Source organism: Lissotriton vulgaris, chromosome 11 (genome assembly GCF_964263255.1).
Source record: "Lissotriton vulgaris chromosome 11, aLisVul1.2, whole genome shotgun sequence".
NCBI lineage: Eukaryota > Metazoa > Chordata > Amphibia > Caudata > Salamandridae > Lissotriton > Lissotriton vulgaris.
The window spans coordinates 969,904,363-969,930,781 of record NC_141699.1 but is presented as its reverse complement, the minus strand read 5'-3'; the positions used below and the strand labels follow the sequence as shown (position 1 = coordinate 969,930,781).

The 26,419-nt window shown below is 45.3% G+C and overlaps 2 protein-coding genes across 4 annotated transcripts in view; one reads left to right on the top strand and one right to left on the bottom strand.

Annotated features, from left to right (window-relative positions):
* Positions 1 to 3,374, bottom strand: part of LOC147683787 (uncharacterized) — a 130,490-nt gene extending 127,116 nt beyond the window's left edge. The window contains exon 1 of one of the 2 annotated variants that reach the window (XM_086944152.1): positions 3,224 to 3,374. The gene's annotated coding sequence lies outside the window, so the exon portion shown is untranslated. Of the gene's footprint in view, positions 1 to 3,162 lie in introns of both variants that reach the window. The other variant, XM_086944153.1, reaches the window with a different exon arrangement.
* On the top strand, positions 3,358 to 13,387 carry LOC147683786 (uncharacterized). 2 transcript variants are annotated; one of them, XM_086944155.1, is made up of 3 exons: positions 3,358 to 4,002; positions 9,865 to 10,063; positions 10,549 to 13,387. In XM_086944155.1, the coding sequence occupies exons 2-3, from the start codon at positions 9,874 to 9,876 to the stop codon at positions 11,079 to 11,081; spliced, it is 723 nt and encodes a 240-aa protein (XP_086800281.1). In that variant the 5' UTR covers positions 3,358 to 4,002; positions 9,865 to 9,873; the 3' UTR covers positions 11,082 to 13,387. The 2 variants fall into 2 exon arrangements, with proteins under 2 accessions (XP_086800281.1, XP_086800280.1); XM_086944154.1 differs by having other exon boundaries at positions 3,371 to 4,002; positions 9,862 to 10,063.
* The last annotated feature ends 13,032 nt before the right edge of the window (positions 13,388 to 26,419 follow it).

The window sequence follows — 26,419 nt, the reverse complement described above, 5'->3', positions numbered from 1 at the left end:
CACCCCCGGAGTCCTTGGGGGCCCACAATGGGCCACCCTAGCAGGCTCCACATGCCTTTCTGTGGCGGCATTGCTGCCACGGAAGGCATTCCAAACAAGCATTTACAATGCAATGGTCTCGGCATTATTAAAGAGAGAGCTATTGGCATTGCCCATGACTTTTTTTATTAATCATAAATAAATGGCATTGTCATTTACATTGCCAATAGCTTAATCGTTAAATAAATGGCATTGTCATTTACAATGCCAATAGCGTAATCGCTCGCAAATGCAGGACCTATTGCATTTACACCCACACAGAGCCACACACACATACAAACAAATGAGAGAGACAGATGGAAAATGCATGCACGGTTATGGGAGAAAAAAGTACCTTAAAAAATGTCATCAGTGGAAGGACACAAGTACTTTGGACATGCTGCCGGGGAGGGACAGACAGAAGAGGAGGTAAAGGCTACAGAAGCTTGAATAATAAATAAGCAAATGAGAGTGACAGTACAGCCAACTAATTGTAAACAATAGTCCCAGTATTAATGGCTTTCGGCTGTTAGATGAGGCGCTGGGCTATGTGTGTGTGGTGGGGGGAGTGTGGGAGCAGGGCGCCGTGCGGGAGACGCTGAAACATCTTGCAGACAGAGGTGCTGTCATGGGAAGTTCTCACCGATAAACTCAGCTAAGTGAACATTCCCACCATCGAGGCCGGGCCAGATGCTGGGCACCGCACAGCTGCTAGTGATTATAGCTGACAAGAAAGCCCGGCGGGTTAATGTGCCTGGCGCAGAGACGCCCAGTGCTTTTGGTGTTTTTCGAATGCCAGCAAGACAGCTCATTGGATTTATGTGCCAGCAACGGAGATCTGTGTGTAAGCATCCGGGTCCAGTTCCACTAAGACAGTTCAGTGGGTTGACGTGCCTGTCACAGTTTTGAGTGTGTAGCCAGCAAGTCACATATTTAAAATCCAAGAAGGCACCTCAGAGGGATAATATGCCTGTCAGCAGTGCTCACTTTAATACGTTTTTTTCACAAGCTTTTCTCCAAAGCCTGCGGCCGGTGCTATCAAAGATTGGGGTGCAGTATAACAAGATAGCGCAGTCTCGATTCCACCTCATGCATCTCGCGTCTACCCCCCCATACATTCCCTGCCGCTTTATTTCACTCACGCAGGTTCTTTTTCATTAATGCTTTCTACCCGTGACACTGATTGTATATGTTTCTCTTCGCCCTCCTTTCCTCCATTTGCACTGGCTCCAATAGAGAGCTGTTGTTACTGGTAGCTCTGAGATCGTGCCACTGAAATTATCCGATTTTGTGGCTGCCACGTTTTTCGCTTGGTTCTAAATTTGCTCCATAATCCATCACGTGCTGCATAACCTGCATTTATTTAACCTTCCCAAAACGTTTCTGGTTCAAACAATGACTAAAATCACAGCAGCGTATGTTGCGGCACTTGGCAAAAGTTGACAGTTCCCCTGTTGCTTATTGTGCATGTGGACAAAACTAAGTTCACACCTTGGAGGGGGGCAGAAGCAAGAAAAACGGCCCTCACCGGCTGTTTAGAGAGGCGGCGGCTCCTCTCTGCCACGGGCAGGGCTGCTGGGCTTCTGGAACGCATACACTGATGCTGCTCATGCTGTATCTGCTCTATGCTGTATCTGTTCTATGTGCATGAGGTGACCTTTCACCAATACTAATAAAAGCATTCATTAATACTTTCTATGCTCTATGTAATCCTTGTGCATGACGTGAGCTTGTACTAATGCAGTGGGAAGCATGTACTGATTCTGCTCATACTGTACGTGTTCTATGTGAATGAGCTGTGCTTGCACTAATGCTGACGGAGGCGGGCACTGATACTTTGCATACTGTACATGTTCTTGTGCATGAGGTACACTTGCACGACTGCAGAGGGAACCATTCATTAATACTGCCCACGCTGTAGTGATCTACCCAGGTCAAACAGGATTACTTTAGAAGCCATCCCAGAGTCATTGGATGATCATCCAACTACCTTAGAAGTCATTTACACGTCATCAGACATTATCAAGCTCTTGAAGTCATCAGCAAGCTGCAGAAGCTCAGCCTGATGATTTGAGGAGGACTTGAAAATTAGTATCTGATGACTTTAGTAGGTGTCATTATTCGTGATGACTTGAAAAGGGAGTACCTCATGACTCTAGTAGGTGTAATTATTCGTGATGATCTAAGGAGGACTTGAAAATTAGTATCTGCTGACTTCAGAAGGTGTAATTATTCCTGATGATCTGAGGATGACTTGTAAATGACTTTCCGATAACTTTACAAGATGACATTGTTCCTGATGACTTTGGGGGTGATTTGAAAATAAGCATCTGAATACTTCAAAGGTACTATTGTGTTTTCAGTAAGATGTTTTTGCGTCTGGTGATTTTAACAGGAATTGTTTGTCTATTTAAAGAGCACGTCCACCACTTTGGTTTCAGTTTTCCAGAAAAATGCAAACTGTTGGATGATTGCACACTGAATTGCAGATAAACGTCTGACCTCCTGCAGCTCGGAGCCTCAGAGCCCCAAAACCCAAACACACCCTGAACCCCCAAATTAACCCTTGCACCCCAAAACCCAAACACACCCTGAACCCCAATATTAACCCTGGCACCCCAAAACCCAAACACACCCTGAACCCCCAAATTAACCCTTGCACCCCAAACCCAATCACACCCTAAACCCTAACACACCCTGAACCCCCAAATTAACGCTTGCACCATAAACCCTAATATTAACCCTTGTACCCTAAAACCCAAACACACCCTAAACCCTAAAATTAACCCTCGCACCCCAAATCCAAACATGCTCTAAACCCTTAAATTACACCTGGCCCCCCAAAACACAAACCCACCCTCAACCCTAAAATGACCATGTACGCCCTAAAATCCGAAAGCCCTACAAACCCCCAAACTCTTTATGAATGCGGAATGCCAGGAGGCGCTGCTGTGATATGATACTTTCTGTACCCCCAGGCTGCACTTCCTTCATAGAGTATTTCCATAAACACATAGTTTAGTGGAATCCGATTGTTAGACTCTTTAAACAACTGCGGACAGACCTGCTCATGGCCCGAGGAATAGGCCTTGCAAAGAAAAACAAGCTTTGTCGTCATGATGACTGCCGAATTCACTCCATCACAATACTAAAATACATTATTAAAAAGCACAGCTGCCTCGAACACAATGCCAAATTCACCTACTGTAAACCATCAGTCTGCCGGCTTGCTGTGACTCGAACCGCAGATCCTCAATGGAGAGCAGCTCTCTCACCTTTTCATATACCGGAAGCCGGTAGCAAAAGCAAAAGCTACGCACATCCGGGAGCGCCCGAAGTGACGTCATTGTTCAGCGGCAGGAACGAAGACTGCCGTGAGTGCAATGGCCATTAAAGGGACAGATGGATTGGTATCGGTCTCTTTATTTTTCCAACTCCACTTCCTTCATCGATTCCAGCGCATACTCCGTTAAATGCTGCAGCTGTTAAAAAAGAACAGCATCGATCCTCCGCTCTCAGTCCCAACTGCTCAATTTCCGTACCAGACCAGCTTCCTCATTTTTCGGAAAGCACGAGTTTTCATTAAGGGGGCAAATTCAGACACAGCTCCCTGCATGTGTGTGCTTCGTACGTGTTAAAATGAATGCCTGCGTTGCAATGTGTGTGTATTATGTGTGTTTGATGTTTGTCTGTATCAGCCTGCCTGCTTGTTTAATATGCACCTTTTGTGTTTGAGCATGTGTATTTTTGTGTATGTGTGACGTAGTGCGTACCTGTGTAAATTGTGGAAAATTGCAAAAAGCCTAAAAAATTTGTTTTACAGCAAGTTCTTCCCCGTACGAAAATTAAATTACTGCCCGTATATTGAAGGTCCCATGTTGGTTCCAAGTGCACCTGCGTGTATTCAAGATTCTCGACCAAATGGAACAGTTTTCGATCTACTGAAAACTTGTCAATCAAAGAAGGCTAAACACATTTATTTAGGTGAATATTGTATATTGTTGAGCATTACTTGTGTCCTTGCAACTTGTCATTACTAAAACACTGGCAGTTTTCATGGATGCGTTTCAAAGCATAAGGATAAATGCTTCAAATAACGTAGCCGTTGTAATGCTGGTTCCTTATTTTGTTTGCTATTTGTGTAATTGAAAGGCCTGGTTGCCTGTGGCGATTGAGGTTTACGCCCTATTTAGGAAACGTAGTCCGACACGCATTCCAACATCTTGCAATATCTACTTTTGCAAAACAGGCTATCATTCTGGTTTCGTTTCATGTGCATGCAATGTTTTTAACTCGTTTGTATATATTATTAAGACGGGGCCAATTACGTATTCCCTGTTTGCGCTAATTTACCTTGACCACTAAGATCTCTGTAAAAATGAAGCAGGTCTTCTTACATCTGCCACTATTGATCACAGCCATATATTATCCAGTTACAACCTGACCTACTGCTAAAGTACTGAGGTAGAGGGATCGAGCCCTGAGATAAATCACATTAATCACTCTCTCTCTCTCTCTGTCTCATATTACTTAATCGTTAGCAGTTTGCCTTGGATCCCTGTGATATACCTAGGGTAGCCAAAAGACCCATCCCTGCGTTATTATACGCAGATGATGCGGTCTTGATGGCTCGCACGCCAGTGGCCCTACAACGCCTTGTAATATCCTTAAACACATTTATGTCTAATTTAGACCTGCAAATCAACTGCTCTAAAACATTCACCATGAATTGTGGCCCTGGTTCTAATAGAAAAAGGAGGCCGATGTTTATTAATGCCAGTCCCCTACCTTTCCATATCTGGGCATTTTATTTCATGAATCAGGGTCTTGGGCAGATGCCATAAGAGTAAGGAAAGCCCGGTTTTGCAAATCCATCACAGCGCTTAGAAATTTCTCTAAAAAGATGGGGAGAAAACCTACTGTAGAACTGCTGCGAATTTTTAATGCCACTTGTGTTTCTATTGCTGTCTATGGTGCTGGGATTTGGGGCTATGACAACGTACAATCTATTCAGGTTGCAGAAAATAAATTCCTGAGATTCATCATAGCTGTACCTGAGAGTGTCTCAAGTTACATTTGTCATATGGAACTTGGCCAACCCTATATTGAAGATACAATCAGAGTCCAACCAGTACTGCAGTGGCATAGGGCTTGGACCAATGGTTGGTGCGTACTGAATCGAGCTATCTTAAGGGATGGATTAAGTTTGGACAATGTGAGCAGGATAAGATGGTTCACTTAAATTAGGGACTTCCTTAACGACATTGGCTGTATGAGTTATGAAGATCCTTTGTCTATGTGTAACATTACGAGGAAGTCACTAAAAATAAAATGTATGAAACATCTGTAAGATATCAGAATGACTGCAGAAATTAAGAAAAAGTCTGTTGCAGCCCATCAACTCATATTACTGCAGGCCAAAATCCAACCTTATTTAACCCTTTCTATGACTGAACATTCGCGATTCATTTTGACCCGTTTTAGGTTAAGTATTCTTTTTAGGGTTTTAAGTTTCCCCGTAATGAACTGTTGGTCTCCCAACCTAATTAAATGCCCTTGTGATAACTCATCAGAGCAATACCAAAAGGGTACAAAGTTCCCCGGGAAGAGTGAAGAAGTGCATGTATTAGAAGGAGGGGGGAATCCCCTTGATGGAACTAAAACCCTCACACACCCAGCAAGCTAGGTGTCATGCTTCATCATATGGGTTCTGCTCCTCGTCAGACTGGCCCTGCAATGTCTGATGGGCTCCCGAAACCGGGGCTCTTTAGCGGAGATCTTTTGTTCCGGCCATATGGTGCATGCGTGTGAGAGGGCGGGGGGTGTGGTCGTGAAGTGGAAAAGGTGAAGTTAAAAAAAGGTAGGTCAGTCCACAATCCAATTTATTCGCGTGGTAGACTCCCGTGGTTAAAAGGTGGGAGGGGAGATAAATGCCCTAAAACTATCTGAGCATATTAACTACTACCCTCTAATTAGGTCGACATGTTTCTTGCCGTGATGGCAATTCCTCAGGACCTCAGTAGATAGTACCACACAGTGAAGAGATTATTTAAACTTGTAATATGGTATACAACCTTATTTGGTCGGTAATACTGGGGCGCAGGCCGTTTGGTCCTGCTGAAGTATTGCGACCTGTAAGAATAAAGACAATTCACAGGACAGCAAAGTGAATGCAGTATTCCCAAGTGGAAGGTTCGCACAAGTTCAATCAAAAATACACACACATTAAAAAGGTGCAGAGTTAAGAACAAGCAACCAGCATAGTGAGGCGATAATTGTCTCAAACAATCATCTCACTGAATCATGCAACAGTGAAGTTAGGAAGAGGCAAAAGTTACTGCAACAAAAGTGAAGATCGGGTTACATTGCTTACCCCAGAGAAATCCCTATGGTACCTCGCAGTCTGCTCCTGTGGGAAGACCCAACTGGGGAAACACTTGGAGGCAGGCAGTCAGCCTCGCACCCGGAGTGGCGGCTGTTTCGATAAGGTCAGTGTCCCATAACTAAGTAGCGGCCAGCAGCTGCAGTATACCCAAAGTGCACGCGAAGACCGGGCAACACGCGCCACTCATCAGCAGTCTGACATCCACATCCTTTTATTCTGTAAATACTACACTTTACCCCGGAAAAGACTGATTGTACTGATTTTAAAGGAAATGAATGTTAGACGATGTTGTGCCGCCTTTTTAGAACTCAAGAAATTAGATGTTATTTTTATTGTAGCTTCCATTTCGGAATATTTTAGTAATGTTTTTAGATCACGAAAATCAAATTGCACTTGAAGTCAATGTATGCTGCATTTAAATTTATAGTATCAGAAAAAGGGTAAACCCAAAGGAGTCACTGGGACCTGGGTATTTAGCGTTGAGAAGAAGGGGTCCCAGTAAGAAGGACGTATGAATAGAGAAAATTTAAACAAAGTAAATCGAAATAAGTGCATCTATAATGTTTTATTCAAATTATAGGAAAAAGTATTCAAATCCAAATATACAATACACAGTTGTATCGGTGCCCCTGGGGGTAAGGGGGACGTGCAGTCGTGAGGGTAGTGTAGGAGGGATAGTGACAATAAAAACACGTATTATTCAGACATTATCATGAGTTCAATGTCAATTGGGCAGCATATAGATATTAAATCAACATAAAGGTTCAAAGTACACATGCCCCAAAGTCCATACTGTACACAATTTGAGGTAGGAGGAGGCTGTGTAGGAAGTGGGAAAGTCGACGTTTCGACCCTAGGAAGGCAGGAATCAGTATAATCCTTGCAGGTGGGTCTTCATCAGGACGGGAAGAGGGTGGTGGGGCAGGCAACCTAAATTTGAGTAAATGTTTAGGATCAGTAAATTACTGTCAGAACTAGGTAATTAATAAGTGGCACAAGGGTATACATGTTATCCAAACTAACCTGATTATATCAGTGTTGCTGGGGTGTATTAATTAGTTGAGGTCGATATAGGCAATGAATCCTAGGTAAGGAAAATTAAAAAGTGCCCGTTAAAAATAAGATTATAGAGGTGCTCATGTCAAGAGCTAGGGGAGAGAAAAAAATCTCTGAACTTACTTAAAGTACATATCCCACATGGGTAATGAGAAACGATCCGGTAGCTGGGCTGGGGGGAACCACTCCAAGTATCTGAATAAAGAAGGACATACTTCAGATTGGAAAGGGGCCATTGTAAGAATCACTCAAGATCGAATATAAACGATGGTCAAAATCGATAACTCTTACTGATGAAGACCCACCTGCAAGGATTATACTGATTCCTGCCTTCCTAGGGTCGAAACGTCGACTTTCCCACTTCCTACACAGCCTCCTCCTACCTCAAATTGTGTACAGTATGGACTTTGGGGCATGTGTACTTTGAACCTTTATGTTGATTTAATATCTATATGCTGTCCAATTGACATTGAACTCATGATAATGTCTGAATAATACGTGTTTTTATTGTCACTATCCCTCCTACACTACCCTCAGGACTGCACGTCCCCCTTACCCCCAGGGGCACCGATACAACTGTGTATTGTATATTTGGATTTGAATACTTTTTCCTATAATGTGAATAAAACATTATAGATGCACTTATTTCGATTTACTTTGTTTAAATTTTCTCTATTCATACGTCCTTCTTACTGGGACCCCTTCTTCTCAACGCATTTAAATTTATTACATATTTGTACCTACATTTGTATTTCTAATAACCTAGTGGTTCTAAATGTTTCTTTTAATAACAATGATGATGTGGTAAAATTAATTGTTTTTATGTACTTTTATGGTTACTAATTTTTAGCCGAATAAAGTCAAATTGAATTGAATACTGCCCGTATATTGAAGGTCCCATGTTGGTTCCAAGTGCACCTGCGTGTATTCAAGATTCTCGATCAAATGGAACAGTTTTCGATCTACTGAAAACTTGTCAATCAAAGAAGGCTAAACACATTTATTTATGTGAATATTGTATATTGTTGAGCATTACTTGTGTCCTTGCAACATGTCATTACTAAAACACTGGCAGTTTTCATGGATGCGTTTCAAAGCATAAGGATAAATGCTTCAAATAACTTAGCCGTTGTAATGCTGGTTCCTTATTTTGTTTGCTATTTGTGTAATTGAAAGGCCTGGTTGCCTGTGGCGATTGAGGTTTACGCCCTATTTAGGAAACGTGGTCCGACACGCATTCCAACATCTTGCAATATCTACTTTCGCAAAACAGGCTATCATTCTGGTTTCGTTCCAGGTGCATGCACTGTTTTTAACTCGTTTGTATATATTATTGAGACGGGGCCAATTACGTATTCCCTTACCTTGACCGCTAAGATCTCGGTAAAAATGAAGCAGGTCTTGTTACATCTGCCACTATCGATCCCAGCCATATATTATCCAGTTACAACCTGACCTACTGCTAAAGTACTGAGGCAGAGGGATCGAGCCCTGAGATAAATCACATTAATATTTCTCTCTCTCTTTCTCTCTCCTTGCGCGCTCTCTCCCCTCTCGCTTCTAGCATTCAACTGCCTCGGATCATGTGTTAAATATTTATACGGTGAAAGCACGCACAAGTTGCAGTAACGCGTGCCTTCCCCATTGATTGAGATCTTATAAGAGGTTTCCCCATGCCCTCTTCTCGTTTGAACTGCGGGTACTGCATGTGTCAACGAGGTATGGGATCCCTTCATGTTAAATTGCATCTCTTACCAAACTTCCAAACACCTCTTACAAAACACTTATAAGGTCCCAGAGGGGAGACCTATTGGCTATGCCAATGCTTTTGCTTTATGTATTTGCCATTGCAATGCCTTTTCATTTATAAAGCCATTACATATTGCACAATTAACGTACAATACTACTAGCAAAGCTAATATCTTTAGCTTAATAAAAGGTGAAACCTATTGCATTTTTAACACTTGTCCTTTCATGTTGGGGGTGCCAGTGGGCAGAGGGTAGCAGGCATCTGACTCTCTATGCATCTGTGGGGATAGGTAACTTGATTTCCCGTCACAAACCCCAGTGTGAAAGTTCACTTATTGATAGTTCTTCTATTTCTCTCCTAATGCCTCTACTTTGCTATTACTATTTGTCCTGAGCAGCAAGACCTAAGCATACACTCTGGCTCTCCAAAAATAAAGTTGATTATTAGGTAATTTCCTCAATGGCCTTCAGTGCATGCCCAAACACTTCTTTGTAGTCCAAAATCTAGGCATATTAGATAGAAATTGCACAAGGCCAGTGTACTTTTTGGGGTGCTTTTCTCCAATTAAATCTGTTGATCAGTTTGATATGCTTTGTATTTTACCTCTGAAACTTAAACCACACACAAACTAATTCCTGATTTTTATATCTAGCAGGACATAATCATGGCTTCATTCAACGCCCTGTTTTTCACTTGCGATCATTCTGTGTGTGTTCGAAAAGATGGTGACTTCCTGCTTTTGGACAATCCCAGGGAAGTTCTTTGTAAATGGCTGGTCGAAAATGTAGATGAAGCTGGTCGGCCAATCACCGAAGAGAGAGATTTTAAAGCTATGATTCTGTTCCAATCATCTGGTAAGCACAATAAGTAAACCTTTATAATAAGTTTGCAACTGCAGGATAACGGTACAAATTACCAACCTGTTTCAGTAAAAACCTACATTTGTGATTAATTAACCCAATAATGGACAGTAAAAATGAACATGCATGTCCCCACATATGCCTTGGATTGCTCTCCAGAGACAAATGTAACACTTATGAAAAGTACTGAAACGTTTAGCTTGTGGCACTACTATAAGTCAACCATTTTTGGATAAACTATTTTATTTAGGCAACTTTTTTCAGGAGGTTCAAGTTCAGGCCTTCAATGTGTACTGTCTATTAAGGAAAACTTACTTACTTGGTTATGGATAGATTGTACATTTGTCCTTTATTATTAATACCTCTTTATTTATATATTATGGCTAGAGCGTGAAGATATATTGCAAGTGGTCAATGTGTTCTTTTCTGTTTTGAAGTTTAATATGTAAATATATTTTTTTTTCTCTTGCTTTTTTTAGTGAAGAAACAGTGTCTAATGATTCAGGATATTTTTCAAGAGATAATTGCAAGCTATTCTGGCACAACAGAGGGTTTACAACAGGTGTTACTTCAAAGGGCACTGGAGAAAAAGCAGATGTTAATGGACTGTGGCAATCGGGGAAGCGCTGGTAGACTTAAAAGGGTGTTACGCGAACTACAAGAGGAAGAAATTGCAGAGAAAAGATGCAAGGACAAAAAAGCCAAGCAGAGTGGACTGGATTATATAAGAGTTGGTAACAAAGCTCATGCTGAAAGCACAACTTCTCAGCCTGGTGATGCAAGTTCGCGGATGAATTTGCAGAAACTTGAAAACCTGGCCCTTTTAGCAGGGATGGCTAGTGTCCTTCATCAAAAATCCACAACTAAAAATGACGCATCAGACCGTGAAAATGAACTTGTCTTGGGGTCCCCGCTTAAATCCAAATATCAAGGACAAAAACATGCCTCCCTTTCACCACGTCGTCCTAGAGTAATCAACACTCATTCTGAAAATATAATGGGGCCAGTCTGATGTAATCAATAGCCATCCTGAAGCTGTCATAGGATCAACCAGGAATAATCCACACACATCCAGAAATTGTCATGGGATAATTCCAGAGTAATCCACTTCCATCCTGGAATAATTGACAGTCATCCTTAAATTAGCTAGAACCCATCCTGGAGTAATTCTCCCTCATCCTGAAGTTGTCAATTAGTATTCGTGGAGTTGTAAAAGGTAATCACTCCCTGCCAGTAGAAGTCATCAGAACACCATCCTACTGTAGTTTTTGGATGAGTCTAGGTTCGTCATCACATTTACATTTTTTGTCCTACGGGCATACTTCAGGATGGCTTGGGATGACTTCCCCAGATAATTGCAGGAATAGCCTGACTGTAATCATCAGATGAGTCCAGAATGATCTTCCTTTTTGACATGGGTATATACATGGCATGAGCTTGCACTAATGCTGATAAAATCATTCACTAATGAAGCCCTTGCTGTACGTGATCTATGTGTATGAGGTGAACTTGCACTAATATAGTGGGAAGCATGTGCTGATGCTGCTCATGCTGTACCTGCTGTATGTGCACGAGGTGCGTTTGAACTAATACTGCGAGACGTGTGCACCCATGCCATACTTATTGTTTGTTCATGCAGCAAACTTGCTCTAATGTCGATAGAAGCATTCACTGATCAGGGTTGGATTGGTATAGCGTGCACTCGGGCAATGGGCCAGGATATGAGTTTTAGGTGAGGCCCGCTTTTTTGGCCAGAGTGTTGGCCGATTTGAGCGGTGCCTGTGAAGTTCAGATGCCGCCAGTTGCCTAGTGAGGAGGCAGATTGGCCTCTATTACATCCATTTTACTAGTGTGCGGAGGGGTCATTGCAAGTCTCTCGCTGGGGCGACCATTAATGTATGCAGAAGGAGCGGGGGGCCTGAGCAGAAGTGGCCTCACTTACATTCAGGTGTGGTTCATGATTGTGATTAATCCATCCACCTAGAGTCCTGGCAACATTTGCATTTTTTTTGTATCTCAGGGCTGCTGGGCTTCTCCGGTCAGCGGCGGCTGGGGACGGGCACTTGGAGGGGGGCAGAAGCAAGAAAAACGGCACTCACCGGCTGTTTAGAGAGGCGGCGGCTCCTCTCTGCCGCGGGCAGGGCTGCTGGGCTTCTCCGGTCAGCGGCGGCTGGGGACGGGCTTCTTCTCCTTGCCGGGCAGGAGCGCGGGAAGACCTCCCGTCCGCTTCCTGCCTGGCCCACTGTACTTCCGGATCGCGGTTGAGGTAACCAATCGCACCGCGGCCCTGGAGTTTGAGGATATGGTTTTAGTGAGGTCTCTCCTGAAATAAGTAGGAATACAGCACAGCAGCTATGGATTTTTGTAATATCTTGAATGTCATTATATAAGCAAGCGTGTAGATCGCAGCAGGAACGCTAACGTAAAGGAAATAAAGAAGGTATACTTAAATTCATGGGGACATGAGGCATATGTGCTGTACTAAGGGGAACGATACACTGGATTTAATGTAATAAGAGCGTTTACCTAACTATGCGCATGCAACGTGTAAACTGGCCCGATGAAAACGCCTCCGGTCCGGGCTGCAGATGGCGGGCGCGCTAACTAGATACTTCGTGTTACAATCAAATCCCAGCTGATTCTAAATTGTGCTTCAACTCTTGGCCTGTTATCTGTTAATGTAGAGCATGCAGGGAATGACTACAAAGTTGGCGAGATAGCAATGAAAGATGGCACACTGGTCTAACATGGCAAATAATTAATTAGCACGTACCTAGATAAACAATCGTATTGAGGTATCTGTAGTTAATGGTATAGATCAAGGTTTCAATTACGTAGCGCTCAGGCTCTGAATTCGGGGAGCGCGGTTCTGTGGAAGGGAGGCGAAAAACGGCATGTCAATTCCTTAAACTTGAGGACATAAGATGTAAATGCTGAGGCGCCTTCACGGATGTCGAAACATACCTAAAATGACTGCAAAGATCTCGGGCTCTGGTGTATATGGTCACAATAGTAAGTCGACTGTTGATGTAAAAATGAAAGTGCAAGGCGTGAAAGTAATCAAAGTCTACCCGGTAGGGAGGCTAACTGCTGGTAGAGCTTTTAAGGAATATAGCGCTAATTTACCTAGAAGGGGCAGCGAAAACCTCGTTACGACTATGTCGTGTTGTAGTATTCCTTGTCAGAATGTCTGTGTGTTCTTAGAATAGGAGTGCATGCGTGGGGTTCCAGGGAGGGACAGTTGATGAGGGAACGGCAATATGTTGTGATCGTCTTTGCGGTGTTTAGCAGAGTTGCCAATAAAGAACTTGTTAATGATCCTGGAGTAAGAGTCATCTCTACAATTTTGGCGACAGAGGATGAGCAACTCTGCGTGGACCCACGAAGTTTGAGGAGAAGAAGTGAAGTGAAGTGAAAAGAAGAAACAGACGACTAATGAAAAGTGACATAAATCCAAGAGGATTCACTGGGAAAAGTATTCCAATGGTGGGGTGTAGAGATGTGACATTTGTGTTTAAAAGGAGGGTGGCAGAGGGAAGAATGTATGTTGCGGAAAATGGACCAAGTGTTTTAGGATGGAGAGATCAGGCAAGCTTGAATATAATACTTAATCCGAATGCAAAAGAGCAGGTTATGGTGTTGGGTGAGAATGATGATTTAGTGGAAGGAGTTAACAATGATGATTTGACGGGAGAAATTAAAGAGAAGTATAGTGATGTGTTCTCAGGAAAAATGGGCGTGCTTATGGAATAAAACATGAGATAAAATTAGAGGAGAATGCTGTTCATGTAAATTATAGAGTAAGAAACGAACAGTTGAAGACTTCAGGAATGGTTGAGAGGGTTGAGTCATCGGTATGGATGGGTGCAGTTTTAATACAAAATGATGGAGAAGGAAAATAAGTTGTTTTTGGATTTGCATCAAGGTGTTTGACACCAGCAGAAGAACTTTATTCTGCAACAGCAAGACCTTCAAAGATACTGCAGGATTACAATTACGGGATTAAGTATGTTCCTGGTGTACAAAGTGAAGTTGCGGACTGTTTGAGTAGATTGCCCTTACCGATTAAAGAAGTACCTGGGAGTGAGTGGAATGGGTTGGTGGAGGAAGAGTTCAAGAAGTCAATTGAGTGGCTTCTGCATTATGGAAAAGATGGGTTGATGGAGGAAAAAAAAGAGAAGGATTTTGAAGGTTGGAGTGAAGGGGAACCGAATGCTGATGAAGGAAGGCGCTTTTGGAATGTGAGAGGTGAGTTGAGTGTAGAATCAAGAATTGTTTATGGAGGAGGGGAAGTCATTCCACCCAGAACTTTGAGGGGAAGAATAGTAGGTTTATGTCATGATGGACATTTCAGAATTGTTAGGACAAAGAGGAGAGTGAAAAGTTCATTCTGGTGGGCAGGTGTTGAAATTGAGTTGGGAAGAGTAGTGAGGGAATGCAGGGAGTGTGCTGATTCAAATAATAGATTAACAAAGTTAGGATCATCTTTGTCACCTGAAAGATGTTTTGAGATGGTTTGGAATTTGTTTGCCTTTGATTTTGTTGTTCCAGTCCAGAGCAGGAATGGAGTGGGTAGGTTTTGTCCATTTGTGACGATGAGTGCTAGGAAAGTGTTCATGAGAGTTGACATAGGATGGATGGATAGTACGTCACCGGAAAGAGTTAAGGGGAATATTATAAAAGCACAACATGGGTACCAAGAGAACTTTGACAAAAAGATTGTGACAAGGGTGGAAGAACTTGTAGTAGGTGACTGGGTTAAAAAAAACTAAGAAGTGGGGAAAGTGGCAATGGGAGTAAGTGTGTTTTCCAAGCCATGTGGAGTTGTGGGGTGTCTGTATGGCATGTGAGTCGAATAGCTAGTGTATAATATATAAAAGGGAAGAGGAGGATGTTGGGGAAGCTGCAGCTATGTTCTAGGATTGGTTGTGGAAAGACGGAGTGGAAGATGAAGTAAGAACACGAAGAATGTTCCTCACAGACTTTAGGACTGTATGTTAATTTGTTTGGTTTATTCTCTTTTGTTGTATATAGTTTATATATAGTTCTCCTTTGCTCTTTTATTATTGTTAAGGGGGAAGATGTGTCGTGTTGTAGTATTCCTTGTCAGAATGTCTGTGTGTTCTTAGAATAGGGGTGCATGTGTGGGGTTCCAGGGAGGGACAGTGGATGAGGGAACGGCGATATGTTGTGATCGTCTTTGCGGTGTTTAGCAGAGTTGCCAATAAAGAACTTGGTAATGATCCTGGAGTAAGATTCATCTCTACAGACTTCCAACTTCGGATAGATGCTGGTCTGTAACAACTTGTTACAAAGCTACAGCTTGATATTTATACGCCCGCTTGTAATTGGCCAAGCTTGTTGTGCACGCCCATTATTAAAAACACCTCACACAGAAATTTCGCAGTGATCAAGTTTAAATTACTGTCGAGATAGCGGAATCACGGCAGTTATTTAGACAAGAGGCTATACAGAATCAAAAATATAACGATTAGGTTGGTGGCGCACGCTGTAAGAAAGTCGGCAATGTGGTTATGCTCCGGGAAGACTTGGGTTCCATTCCTCTCAATGGCCAACCAATATTACACTAAATAGCGTTTACAATTTTGTCTATTTGTTCTTAATTGATAGAGAAGATAAATACATGTGTTTTTAAAGCCACGGAGCCTGGGAGTCTGCGCAACCAGGAATTAGCGCAATCTCATCAAATTTAAACAAAAGGGGCTTATTGTGCACGTCTGTTATTATGGGCACCTGACATGAACATTATTTTTCACAGTAAATAGGTTTAAAATACTAATGAGATAACGGAATCTAGGCAGTTATTACAACAAAGGGCTATACAGAGCCACGATTACTATAATTAGGTTGGTGGCGCACACTGTAAGAAAGACGGCAATGAGGCTCAGCACCTCTCAGAGGATCCCCGGGCCAGGAGGGGGGGGGGGGCGGCTTGAGATAGACTCGCGGCGGCAATCCGGGGTAGGCTCCCGGTGAATTAAATAAATAAATTAAAAAAAAAAACGGCAGACAGAGCACACGGCAGGCGGCGGCGGGGATGCAAGGGCCAGCCATCACGATCCAAACTTAAAACAAAATATAACAAGCATTGGAAATGCAATAGGTCTCGCAGCATTAGAGTTAGTGCTTTTAGAATTGTTTATGGGTTTTTTTGTAAATCTTTAGCATTTTTGTTTCCTATTTCTATTTTCTATTTCTATTTCTATTTAAAATTATTTGTACAGCGCACGTACACCTGCGGTTTCTTGGCGCTAGTAACTGAGAGAGGTCAGAGGAGAAGTCCCGGGGTAGGCGAAAAAAGAGAGACTAAGGAATTATTTAAAGGATTTGGCAAAAAGATATGCCTTGAGTTGTTTTCGAAATAGCAGATATGAGGTGGAAGCTCTGAGTTCTGCAGGCAGGGAGTTCCAAAACGTCGGGGCGAGGGTTGCAAACTTCGAGCCTCCCCATTTCTTTCTTCGAAACCGTGGGACAGTAAGAAAGGATTGGGAAGATGACCTTAGTTCCCTAGATGGAACATAGGGGATGATCTCTGAAGAGATGAAAGCTGGCGCCGTGCCCAGTCGTGCTTGGAAGGTGATAGATGCAAGCTTAAACTGGACACGGGCCCAGACGGGAAGCCAATGTAAAGCTTTCAAGAGAGGAGTGGTATGAGAGGATTTAGGGAGTTTGAACACCAGGCGTGCCGCCTGGTTCTGGACCTGCTGCAAACGCCGAAGACTATATGCAGGGATACCTGCATATAGGGCGTTGCCATAATCCAGGCGGGATACGACCATGGCAAGGGTGATAAGTTTTAGTGCATCAAAAGAAAAGAAACGGGACACCTTGCGAATGGTGCGAAGAGCCAAGAAGGAGGAAGAAACCACAGAACTCACCTGGGAGTGAAGGGTAAGTTGTGAGTTGAGCTTGATGCCAAGGGTTTTAACCGAGGTGGAGGGAACGGGTGGGGCACCAAGGGAAGGGGGCCAGAAAATGGGGGACCAGGGGCTGGATGAACCACCCGTCAACACCAGCTCGGTCTTATCTGGGTTGAGCTTAAGATGGTTGTGGTTCATCCAGTCTCGGATATGCATCATGACAGTTTGAAAGTTGGAGATAGAATCGGGGGAAGAGGAAAGGTTGAACACAAGCTGGAGGTCATCCGCATAATTAAATACGGTGACCTCCATTTGTTGCAATGAAAAGATAAGAGGGGAGATGTAAAGATTGAATAAGAGGGGGGAAAGGGAGGAACCTTGGGGAACCCCGCACTGAACGTCACGGAAGTCTGCAGTGAAGTCACCCAGGCGAACAGCCTGGGTGCGGTCCCTCAGGAAGGAGGATAACCAAACCAACGCGGTACCCCCGATCCCCGCCGCCCTGACACGGGAGAGTAAGATGGAGTGGTCCACTGTGTCAAAGGCGGCTGAGAGGTCGAGGAGAACCAAGGCCTGAGGTTGGTTGGTGTCCATTCCCTCCCTGAGGTTATCAAGGACCGAAAGCACTACAGACTCCGTGGAGTGTGCGGGGCGGAACCCGGCCTGGCGGGGGGCAAGGGCCCCGTTCTTCTCCACGAAAGAACTCAGGGCGTAGGTGACGTGACGCTCGAGTACTTTCGCCAGGAAAGGTAGGAGAGAGATGGGGCGGAAATTGGCTGGGATAGAGGGATCGGCACCAGGTTTTTTCAGGATAGGGACTATAATAGCAGATTTAAGTGAGCTGGGTACCACACCCTGGGATAAGGAACTGTTGAGAAGGTGGAGGGGGGATCTGAGCAGTTAGAGAAGATATGACGGAGGATATGAGCCGGGCAGGGATCTAAAGGAGACCCTGATTTAACAAGTGGGATTATGGCATTTATTGATTCCTTGGTTAGAGGTGGGAGGGTGGTGAGATGGTCCTTGGGAGGAGGACACTGAGGGTCCACAAAGGTAGGGGAAGGCAAGGGAATATTGGTTTTGATAGTTTCGATTTTTTGAATAAAGAAATTATTTAGGGAGTGACAAAGTTCCAGAGAAGGGGTGGGTTTGAGAGAGGTTCGGTCCGAGAAAGCTAGATTGTGAACAATCGAAAAAATTTCCTTCGATTTGCTTTCGGCTGCGAGGATTTTGGAGGAAAAGTAGATGGTTTTTGCCTCAAGGATGTTTTTCTTATATAGAGACAGGATGTTTATAAACTCTAGGCGTAAGGAGGGGCAGTAGTTTTTCCTCCAGGCCCGCTCAGCACGCCGCACCGCCAATTTAGTGGCTTTGAGATCTTGATTAAACCACTGGTTGGCGTCTTTCTCTCTGTAGCCAATGCTAAAGAATTACAAATAAAAAAAGCCATAAACAATTCTAAAAGCTCTAACTCAAATGCTCCGAGACCTATTGCACTGTGTGAGGGTGAGGGGTTGAGGGTGAGTGAGGGTGAGGGAGTGAGGGTGAGGGAGTGAGGGTGAGGGAGTGAGGGTGAGGGAGTGAGGGTGAGGGAGTGAGGGAGTGAGGGTGAGTGAGGGGTTGAGGGTGAGTGAGGGGTTGAGGGTGAGTGAGGGTGAGTGAGGGGTTGAGGGTGAGTGAGGGGTTGAGGGGGAGGGGTTGAGGGTGAGTGAGGGTGAGTGAGTGAGAGTGAGGGGTTGAGGGTGAGTGAGTGAGGGTGGGTGAGTGAGGGTGAGGGTGGTTGAGTGAGGATGAGTGAGAGTGAGGGTTAGTGAGGGGTTGAGGGTGAGTGAGTGAGGGTGAGGGGTTGAGGGTGAGTGAGGGTGAGGGGTTGAGGGTGAGTGAGGGGTTGAGGGTGAGTGAGGGGTTGAGGGGGAGGGGTCGAGGGGAGGGGTTGAGGGTGAGTGAGGGGTTGAGGAATATGTCCTTTGTGCACACACAAAAAAAACAACAACAAAAAAAACATACAAACGCAGGCACTCTTCTACCATGGTGGAAAGTTGTCTGCGTTGGCGCCAGGGAGCCAAAACAGCGCCAATGCAGAGGAAAAGGCAGGAATGCACTGTATTCTTTTAAAAATGGCACATTCCTGCAATTTCCCTGTCACACAGCCAGTCAAAGCAAAATTTGACCCTATCCTGCAGAATAATTCTGCCCCTCTCCATGAGGGAGCTTGCCTGACAAAATACAATAAGTGTAGAACTGAAACCAGCCATCACAAGCTCAATGAAAGATAGGTTTCGTGGCTCTTGAGAAAGACTATGCCCTGCGTTATTATGTAGCACATATGTCCCACTCAATTAAGTTAGACTTTTTAGCTGTATAGGGCTTGAGTTTTGGGGAAAATCGTGAGCAAACTTAGACCGGTTTGAAGGATAGCACTTTGCAGTGACTTAGAAAGCCTCTATGTAGGAAAATGTGATAATATTTGAAATCAGACTTAACTTGCCTAATTACAACGTGTCTTTTTTTAAATCTGCTTTTCATAATTAAAACAACTGCCATAGGGTGTTGGTGGGCGCCAGTGCCATAGAGGCAGGCACATGAAGGCTTCTACCAGAGATGTGAGAAACAGCACCATATGTGAAAGCCTTCTCTACACACACACACTTTATGATGTAATGTAGAGATCTGAAAATAGTCTGGACAAATAACCAGGTGAGCCAAAATCTTCCAAACGAAACATTAATTCTGATCCTTTACGCACCCCCGATTTTTAATTTAAAATGCAGGATACAACTGCCCATTTCCTTATAATCCCCTCAACTCCAATGGGTCTGTGTACGGTGAAAACTCAACACGTCTGCGGCGCGTGCAGAGAATGAATGGATGGACACGTCAGCCCCAAGACTGTGTGGGGGGGAGGGACTTCAAACCATAGGCACTCCTCAAACGTCAATATAGTGCAGACATCAGGCAATAAACGAAAACATTAAACAACCGTAATTTAGAGTATTTGTTGTCTCTCTCTTTGAATTTCCGTAGGCATTCATCATGACAAGTAGGCACAAGGCAACAACTGGTTCCAACAAAATAGCCCTCATTGTAACCCTTTTAAGTCCTGCAAAAACATGGTTCACCGTGGATTTAAATAAAATGGCCCTTCAAAATATCCCATTCCACTACCGGTAAAGCAAGAAAACAAGTCAAAATATAAGAAATCAACCCCAAACAAGCAGCGCCATAACCGATAAATTCCCTTGGGATGCTTCCCAAAGAGAGCAATCAAGTTCTTGGTGTGACGCTTACTGAAAGAGAAAACCTATGTTGCCAGGAAAGGAGACTAATCTTTAAATGAAAGTTCTAATGGAAGTCGTTAGTCAGAACCTTCGCTACAAGACGAGATTACAAAACTCCACAAATCTCCAAAGGCATACACCTTCTCCCTACAGTGCGCAGAGCAGTCTACACTTACCTTTCACCACGGAGACAGGGAAGGCCAGGAGCAAAAGCAGGAGCATTTTGTGTAAGGTCCTCATGGCTGCAACGGACTACCAGGTTTGAGAAGCAACACCCAAATGTACTTGTACTGCGCCCTCTCGCTCGAAAGGAGGGCAGCTGGCAACAAGTGGTAACAAGAAAGGGTGGAGGGGGCAGGGGAGGAGGGGTCCGGGGAGGAGGGAAGGGCCAGAGGGACTTGATGGGAGTGGTGGGGGGGAAGGGGAGGGTATAGAGAGGGAGAGGAGGAGAGACAGGACAGGGGGAAGCAGCAGAGACACGGCGGGTAAAATAAACAAACAAGCCTTTCACCGTAACACGGCGGGCAGGGGAGGGGGCGGAGAGGGGAGAGGTGCGACACGGCAGGCAGGCAGGGGAGGAGAGTAGGAGGAGGAGGGGGGAGGAGAGTAGGGGAGGCACGGCCTAGCGGCAGGCAGGCAGGGGAGGAGAGGAGGAGGGGGAGGAGAGTAGGGGAGGCACGGCCTAGCGGCCGTGCAATCAAGTAGTGAGGGGGCGGAGCTGGGGGAGGCTGTGAGAGAGAGTAGGCAAGGCAGGCGGCTGGGGGCATGTGGCACGCGCATTTAAGCTCAATGCGCATGCGCATTGAGCTTAAATTTCTCGTGCACTGCAAGGAATCGCCACGATTCCTTGCAGTGTGGATAAAGAGCGGATAAGTGCCAATACTCTCGCCTTGCTCGATGCGCATGCGCATCGACAGGCGAGACCTAAAAACTCCCCAGACGAGAAAAAAAAATGGCTGCCACAAAGCCCGAAGAATTTCGGATTGGGGGCGTGGTTTTGCTGTTCTGAGTGACGGATGACGTCACTGTCTAACCACATGGCTGCTGGGCGTTTTCCCCCCCCTGTGCTGGAAAATGCCATTTTAGTGGCACCATGACGAGCTCAGCTCGTCATCAGCACACGACACCCGTGGGTGATGACGAGCTGAGCTCGTCATCAGCATCGAAAGGGCTAAAGAACAGCAAAAATGACCCCCCAAACCTGAAAAAGGCGGGGCTAATTTGGAGTGACGGCTCTCTCCTCCAATGGCTGGCCTCTGTTTAGGAAGCCAGCCAATGGAGGAGAGACTGGGCAGGGAGGCGGGTTCTACAGCCCTACTAAGAAGCATTAATTCTCCTCCCGGAGACTGCACAAGCGCAGCCTTCTCGGTCCTCGACCTAAAAAGCACATTGTAATATGGCTGGCGGTGTCTGAAAGACACCGCCACCATATTGCAGCCTTTTCCGCCCCGGTCGCTAGTCGACCGGGGCGGAAATGCGGCGGACGGTCTTTCCATCCGCCACGGACCCCCCAGCCATAATAATATGGCGGGGGTCTTTTCTACACAGATGGTGGGTCGATTGCCCCCCCCCCGGGCCGGCGGTGACCACCACCGGCCCGGCGGGGGCAATCCGCCCGCCATCTTAATGGGGCCCAAAGTATGTACAGATTTCTGAGTAGTTAAAACACCACTGAAGTGTCCACTGATTTCAACTAGTATAGTTGAGAGCAGTGAAGCTGCTCCAGGAGAAGTAAACAGCTGTGCAGTGTGCACACATCATGCAATGCTTTATGATAGTGTAATAAAAGTAATGAAGTGTGTACACAGAGTGCAGTACACAGCAGTGCAGTGTGCAAAGATTTGTCAGTACAGCAAAAAGCAGTGCAACCCATATATTGCCTTCATGCTGACAAAAACAGCGTGGTGGGAACGGATTACTCATAGTGTATTAAGACACAGTGTTTTCAAAATGTAGTACAACGCAATGCAGTGCTCCTAATTCCCATGGTGCAGTTAAAAGTAGTGCAGCTTGTACTGTCTGTGTAGTAAGATGCTGTGCAGTGTGCACAGATCATTCATATTGCATCATGATGCAGAACAACATGCACAAATTTCTTACGGTGTAGTTAGCACCAGGGCAGTGTGCACAGATTCCTCATAGTGCAGTAAGATGCAGTGCTGTGTGCACTGATCGCTCGTGTTGCAATAATAAGCAGTGCAGTGTTGGCAGATTCCTCACAGTGCAGTAAGATACAGCGCAGTGCACAGAGCCCCTCTTTAACACAAATGATGCCCACAAACACCCCAGAGCAGAAGGAAAGCCCCCCAGGGCCCCTGATAGAAGAGCCCAGCTCAGCCCCAGGGGCCCCCGGACAGAAGAGCCCAGCTCAGCCCGGCTCCTGCAGAGATTCCCTCCAGGATTATTCAGTCTATTTCTACAAACACAGCAGAAGGTGCCAGCAATCTCCTACCTGAGCAGAGACCTGTGCAGACATGTCCAGGCCCTCTCGTCCTCCTGGGGGCTGACGGGAGGGGGGCAGGGGCAGATCTGGGGTCTGTAGATGGAGGTAACTGCCCACCAGACAGGGCTCCTTCCTCCTCTGCAGCAGGCTGGACACATCATGAGAGGCTGGAAGTGATGTCACCGCTGCTGGTGCTGTATCTGCCGCCACTGACCCGGAAGAGGAAACCTTTCTCCCTTTCATACAGTGTGCAAGTCCAGTGGGTTTCATCAGCAGGCGAGGAGCGCCCTCTGGTGTCCACTGACGGAACCGCTGCCTACTGGCTCCAGCAGTGAATACATTTCACACAAACAAGCATTTATACCTGTAAAAGACCTGGGATTTCAGATGTCACAGACGTGAATGTTTTTAAGGGTCAGACAGTTCAAGTACAGGGCCTCACACTTGGCTGCTGTAGAAAAGTATTTATAGCTTCACTTCAGATGAGCATCTTCGAAACGCCGATGTAAAGGACTTAAGAGTATTTACAGAAAGGAAGTGACAGTCTGAATTTTAATGAAAATATCTGTATTTCAATGAATATATCAGTATTTTGGTTAGTTTTGCAATTAAACTGGACAGCGTATTCATTTTTAAAAATGATTTATTTGCAGTTTTTTCAAATCCACAGCGTGGTACGTAGGAAAGTAAACAGGAAAATACCATGGAGTTTTAAACACCAGATCAGTGACAATGCAGCATAGGTCATGTGTCAAAGCAACAATTATAGAACATAGCTGTGCAGTGTGCAAAGATTTGCCAGTACAGCAAAAAGCAGTGCAACCCATATATTGCCTTCATGCTGAAAAAAACAGCGTGGTGGGAACGGTTTACTCATAGTGTAGTAAGACACAGTGTTTTCAAAATGTAGTACAACGCAATGCAGTGCCCCTAATTCCCATGGTGCAGTTAGAAGTAGTGCAGCTTTTACTTATTTCTCAGTGTAGTAAGATGCTGTGCAGTGTGCACAGATCATTCATATTGCAGCATGATGCAGAACAACATGCACAAATTTCTTACGGTGTAGTTAGCACCAGGGCAGTGTGCACAGATTCCTCATAGTGCAGTAAGATGCACTGCTGTGTGCACTGATCGCTCGTATTGCAATAATAAGCAGTGCAGTGTTGGCAGATTCCTCACAGTGCAGTAAGATACAGCGCAGTGCACAGAGCCCCTCTTTAACACAAATGATGCCCACAAACACCCCCAGAGCAGAAGGAAAGCCCCCCTGATAGAAGAGCCCAGCTCAGCCCCAGGGGCACCCGGATAGAAGAGCCCAGCCCCCACCCAGGGGCCCCCGGATAGAAGAGCCCAGCTCATTCCCTGGGGCCCTCGGATAGAAGAGCCCAGATCAGCCCGGCTCCTGCAGAGATTCCCTCCAGGATTATTCAGTCAATTTCTACAAACACAGCAGAAGGTGCCGGCAATCCCCTACCTGAGCAGAGACCTGTGCAGACATGTCCAGGCCCTCTCCCCCTCCTGGGGGACTGACGGGGGGGGGTCTGGGGTCTGAGGGGGGCAGAGCTGGGGTCTGTAGATGGAGGTAACTGTCCACCAGACTGGGTTCCTTCCTCCTCTGCTGCAGGCTGGACACATCAGGAGAGGCTGGAAGTGATGTCACCTCTGCTGGTGCTATCTCTGCCGCCACTGACCCGGAAGAGGAAACCTTTCTCCCTTTTATACAGTGTGCAAGTCCAGTGGGTTTCATCAGCAGGCGAGGACCGCCCTCTGGTGGCCACTGACGGAACCGCTGCCTACAGGCTCCAGCAGTGAATACATTTCACACAAACAAGCATTTATACCTGTAAAGACCTGGGATTTCAGATGTCACAGATGTGAATGTTTTTAAGGGTCAGACAGTTCAAGTACAGGGCCTCACACTTGGCTGCTGTAGAAAAGTATTTATAGCTTCACTTCAGATGAGCATCTTCGAAACACTGATGTAAAGGATTTAAGAGTATTTACAGAAAGGAAGTGACAGTCTGAATTTCAATGAATATATCTGTATTTCAATGAATATATCAGTATTTTGGTTAGTTTTGCAATTAAACTGGACAGCGTATGCATTTTTAAAAATTATTTATTTGCAGTTTTTTCAAATCCACAGCGTGGTACGTAGGAAAGTAAACCGAGGAAAATACCATGGAGTTTTAAACACCAGATCAGTGACAATGCAGCATAGGTCATGTGTCAAAGCAACAATTATAGAACATAGCTGCCAAGGTTTCATATTGCTATGTGTGAAATTTTCATAATTTCAGTGTGATTATGAGTGACATTTCAATGACAATGAGTGACACTTTTTCGCGAGAAGAAATCAAGCAATGAAGACGAGGGAAACATATTTAATTAAATTAAATTTGAGCAGCAAAAAAATCTTTAAACTGCTGCAAAGCACCTGAAACGCTTTAAGCCTCAGGCTGAGGTGCAGAGAAGTCTCAGGCATAGTCAACAGCTAGTGCGCTGTAGTGTTTATAATTTTATAAACGAGTCTTCCTCAACATTTACACAGTTGTTTTGAAGTTTTCCAAGGAATGGCTTGTTCAACTCAAGGCAGCTCAGCACGAATTAGTAAATATCCAAAATAAACGACCTGTTCTATTTTCCATCCACATGCTCCAATAATTGGTGTATTTTTGCTGCACTTTATTTCAGCTAGCATTCCTGTACCACACGTATAGATCCGGGTACGAGCTGCCTCACAAACATGGGCATTACCTTCGAGAGACACCTACCAGCCTCTTGAAAGCGCTGAATTTAATTTCCTATCATCACCCAAGTAAAGCACAATTTTGCTGTTGGCTCGCCAGGATAAAGTCAAGTGAAAACAAAGGGGGGGGGGGGGGCAGACTGGAGCAGTAGCACGCACACCAGGCATTTTGGTCGAGGCAGCCTCAGGCTCTTTGAAGCACACACTTAGAGCTCATTATGATGGCGGGAGGATCGCCGGCACGGCGGTGGCGATCCTTCCGCCATCAAATGTTGATTTACCCACCGCCAAATTAGGATGGCGGTGGGTACCACGGTGGACGGAAAGTCTGTCCGCCCCATTTCTGCCGGTGGCAATCATCACAATTGTCTGGCAGATGGAGCAGGGGCACTAATATGGTGGCAGTGCCTACCAGGCACTGTCCGCCATATTAGGATGTGGGAAATTAAAGACCTTCCCATGGCGGCATTGGGGATTGGGTCTAGGGGCACGTTGAGGGCCCCCCTTGTATCTGGGGGAGGTGGGGTGCACTTGGGGGTATCTATGGTACCCCTCTACATTTCACTGCACCTGGTGCCAGGCACTGTGTCGTGCCTGCCATGTGGTGCAGGGAAATGTTAGACATGCGAAATGCGACCACCATGGTGGCGGTCGCATCCTAATTTGCAGTGCGGGACTGCCGCAGGTCTGGCGGCCGGTCCCAAAACCGTGGGGATGGCGGGCAGACTCAGGTCAGCACGCCATCCAAATGACCCCCTTAGGCAGAGCCTCGTGGAGCCAGTGGGCAATTATGTGGAAGATGATAGATCAGGTGTAGTGGCATTAGTAAACAGTGTCAAGTGAGCGTTCAGGCCAGAGAAATCATGTTAAATCAGCCGGCCTGAGAAAGGTGTTGTGCCGTGCATGTTGTGTGTGAGTGTCACTGACTGGCTGCAATGTGCAAGTTTGTGTTTGACTGCAAGTGTGTGTGTGGCACATGGAGGTCAGAAGGCAAGTCAA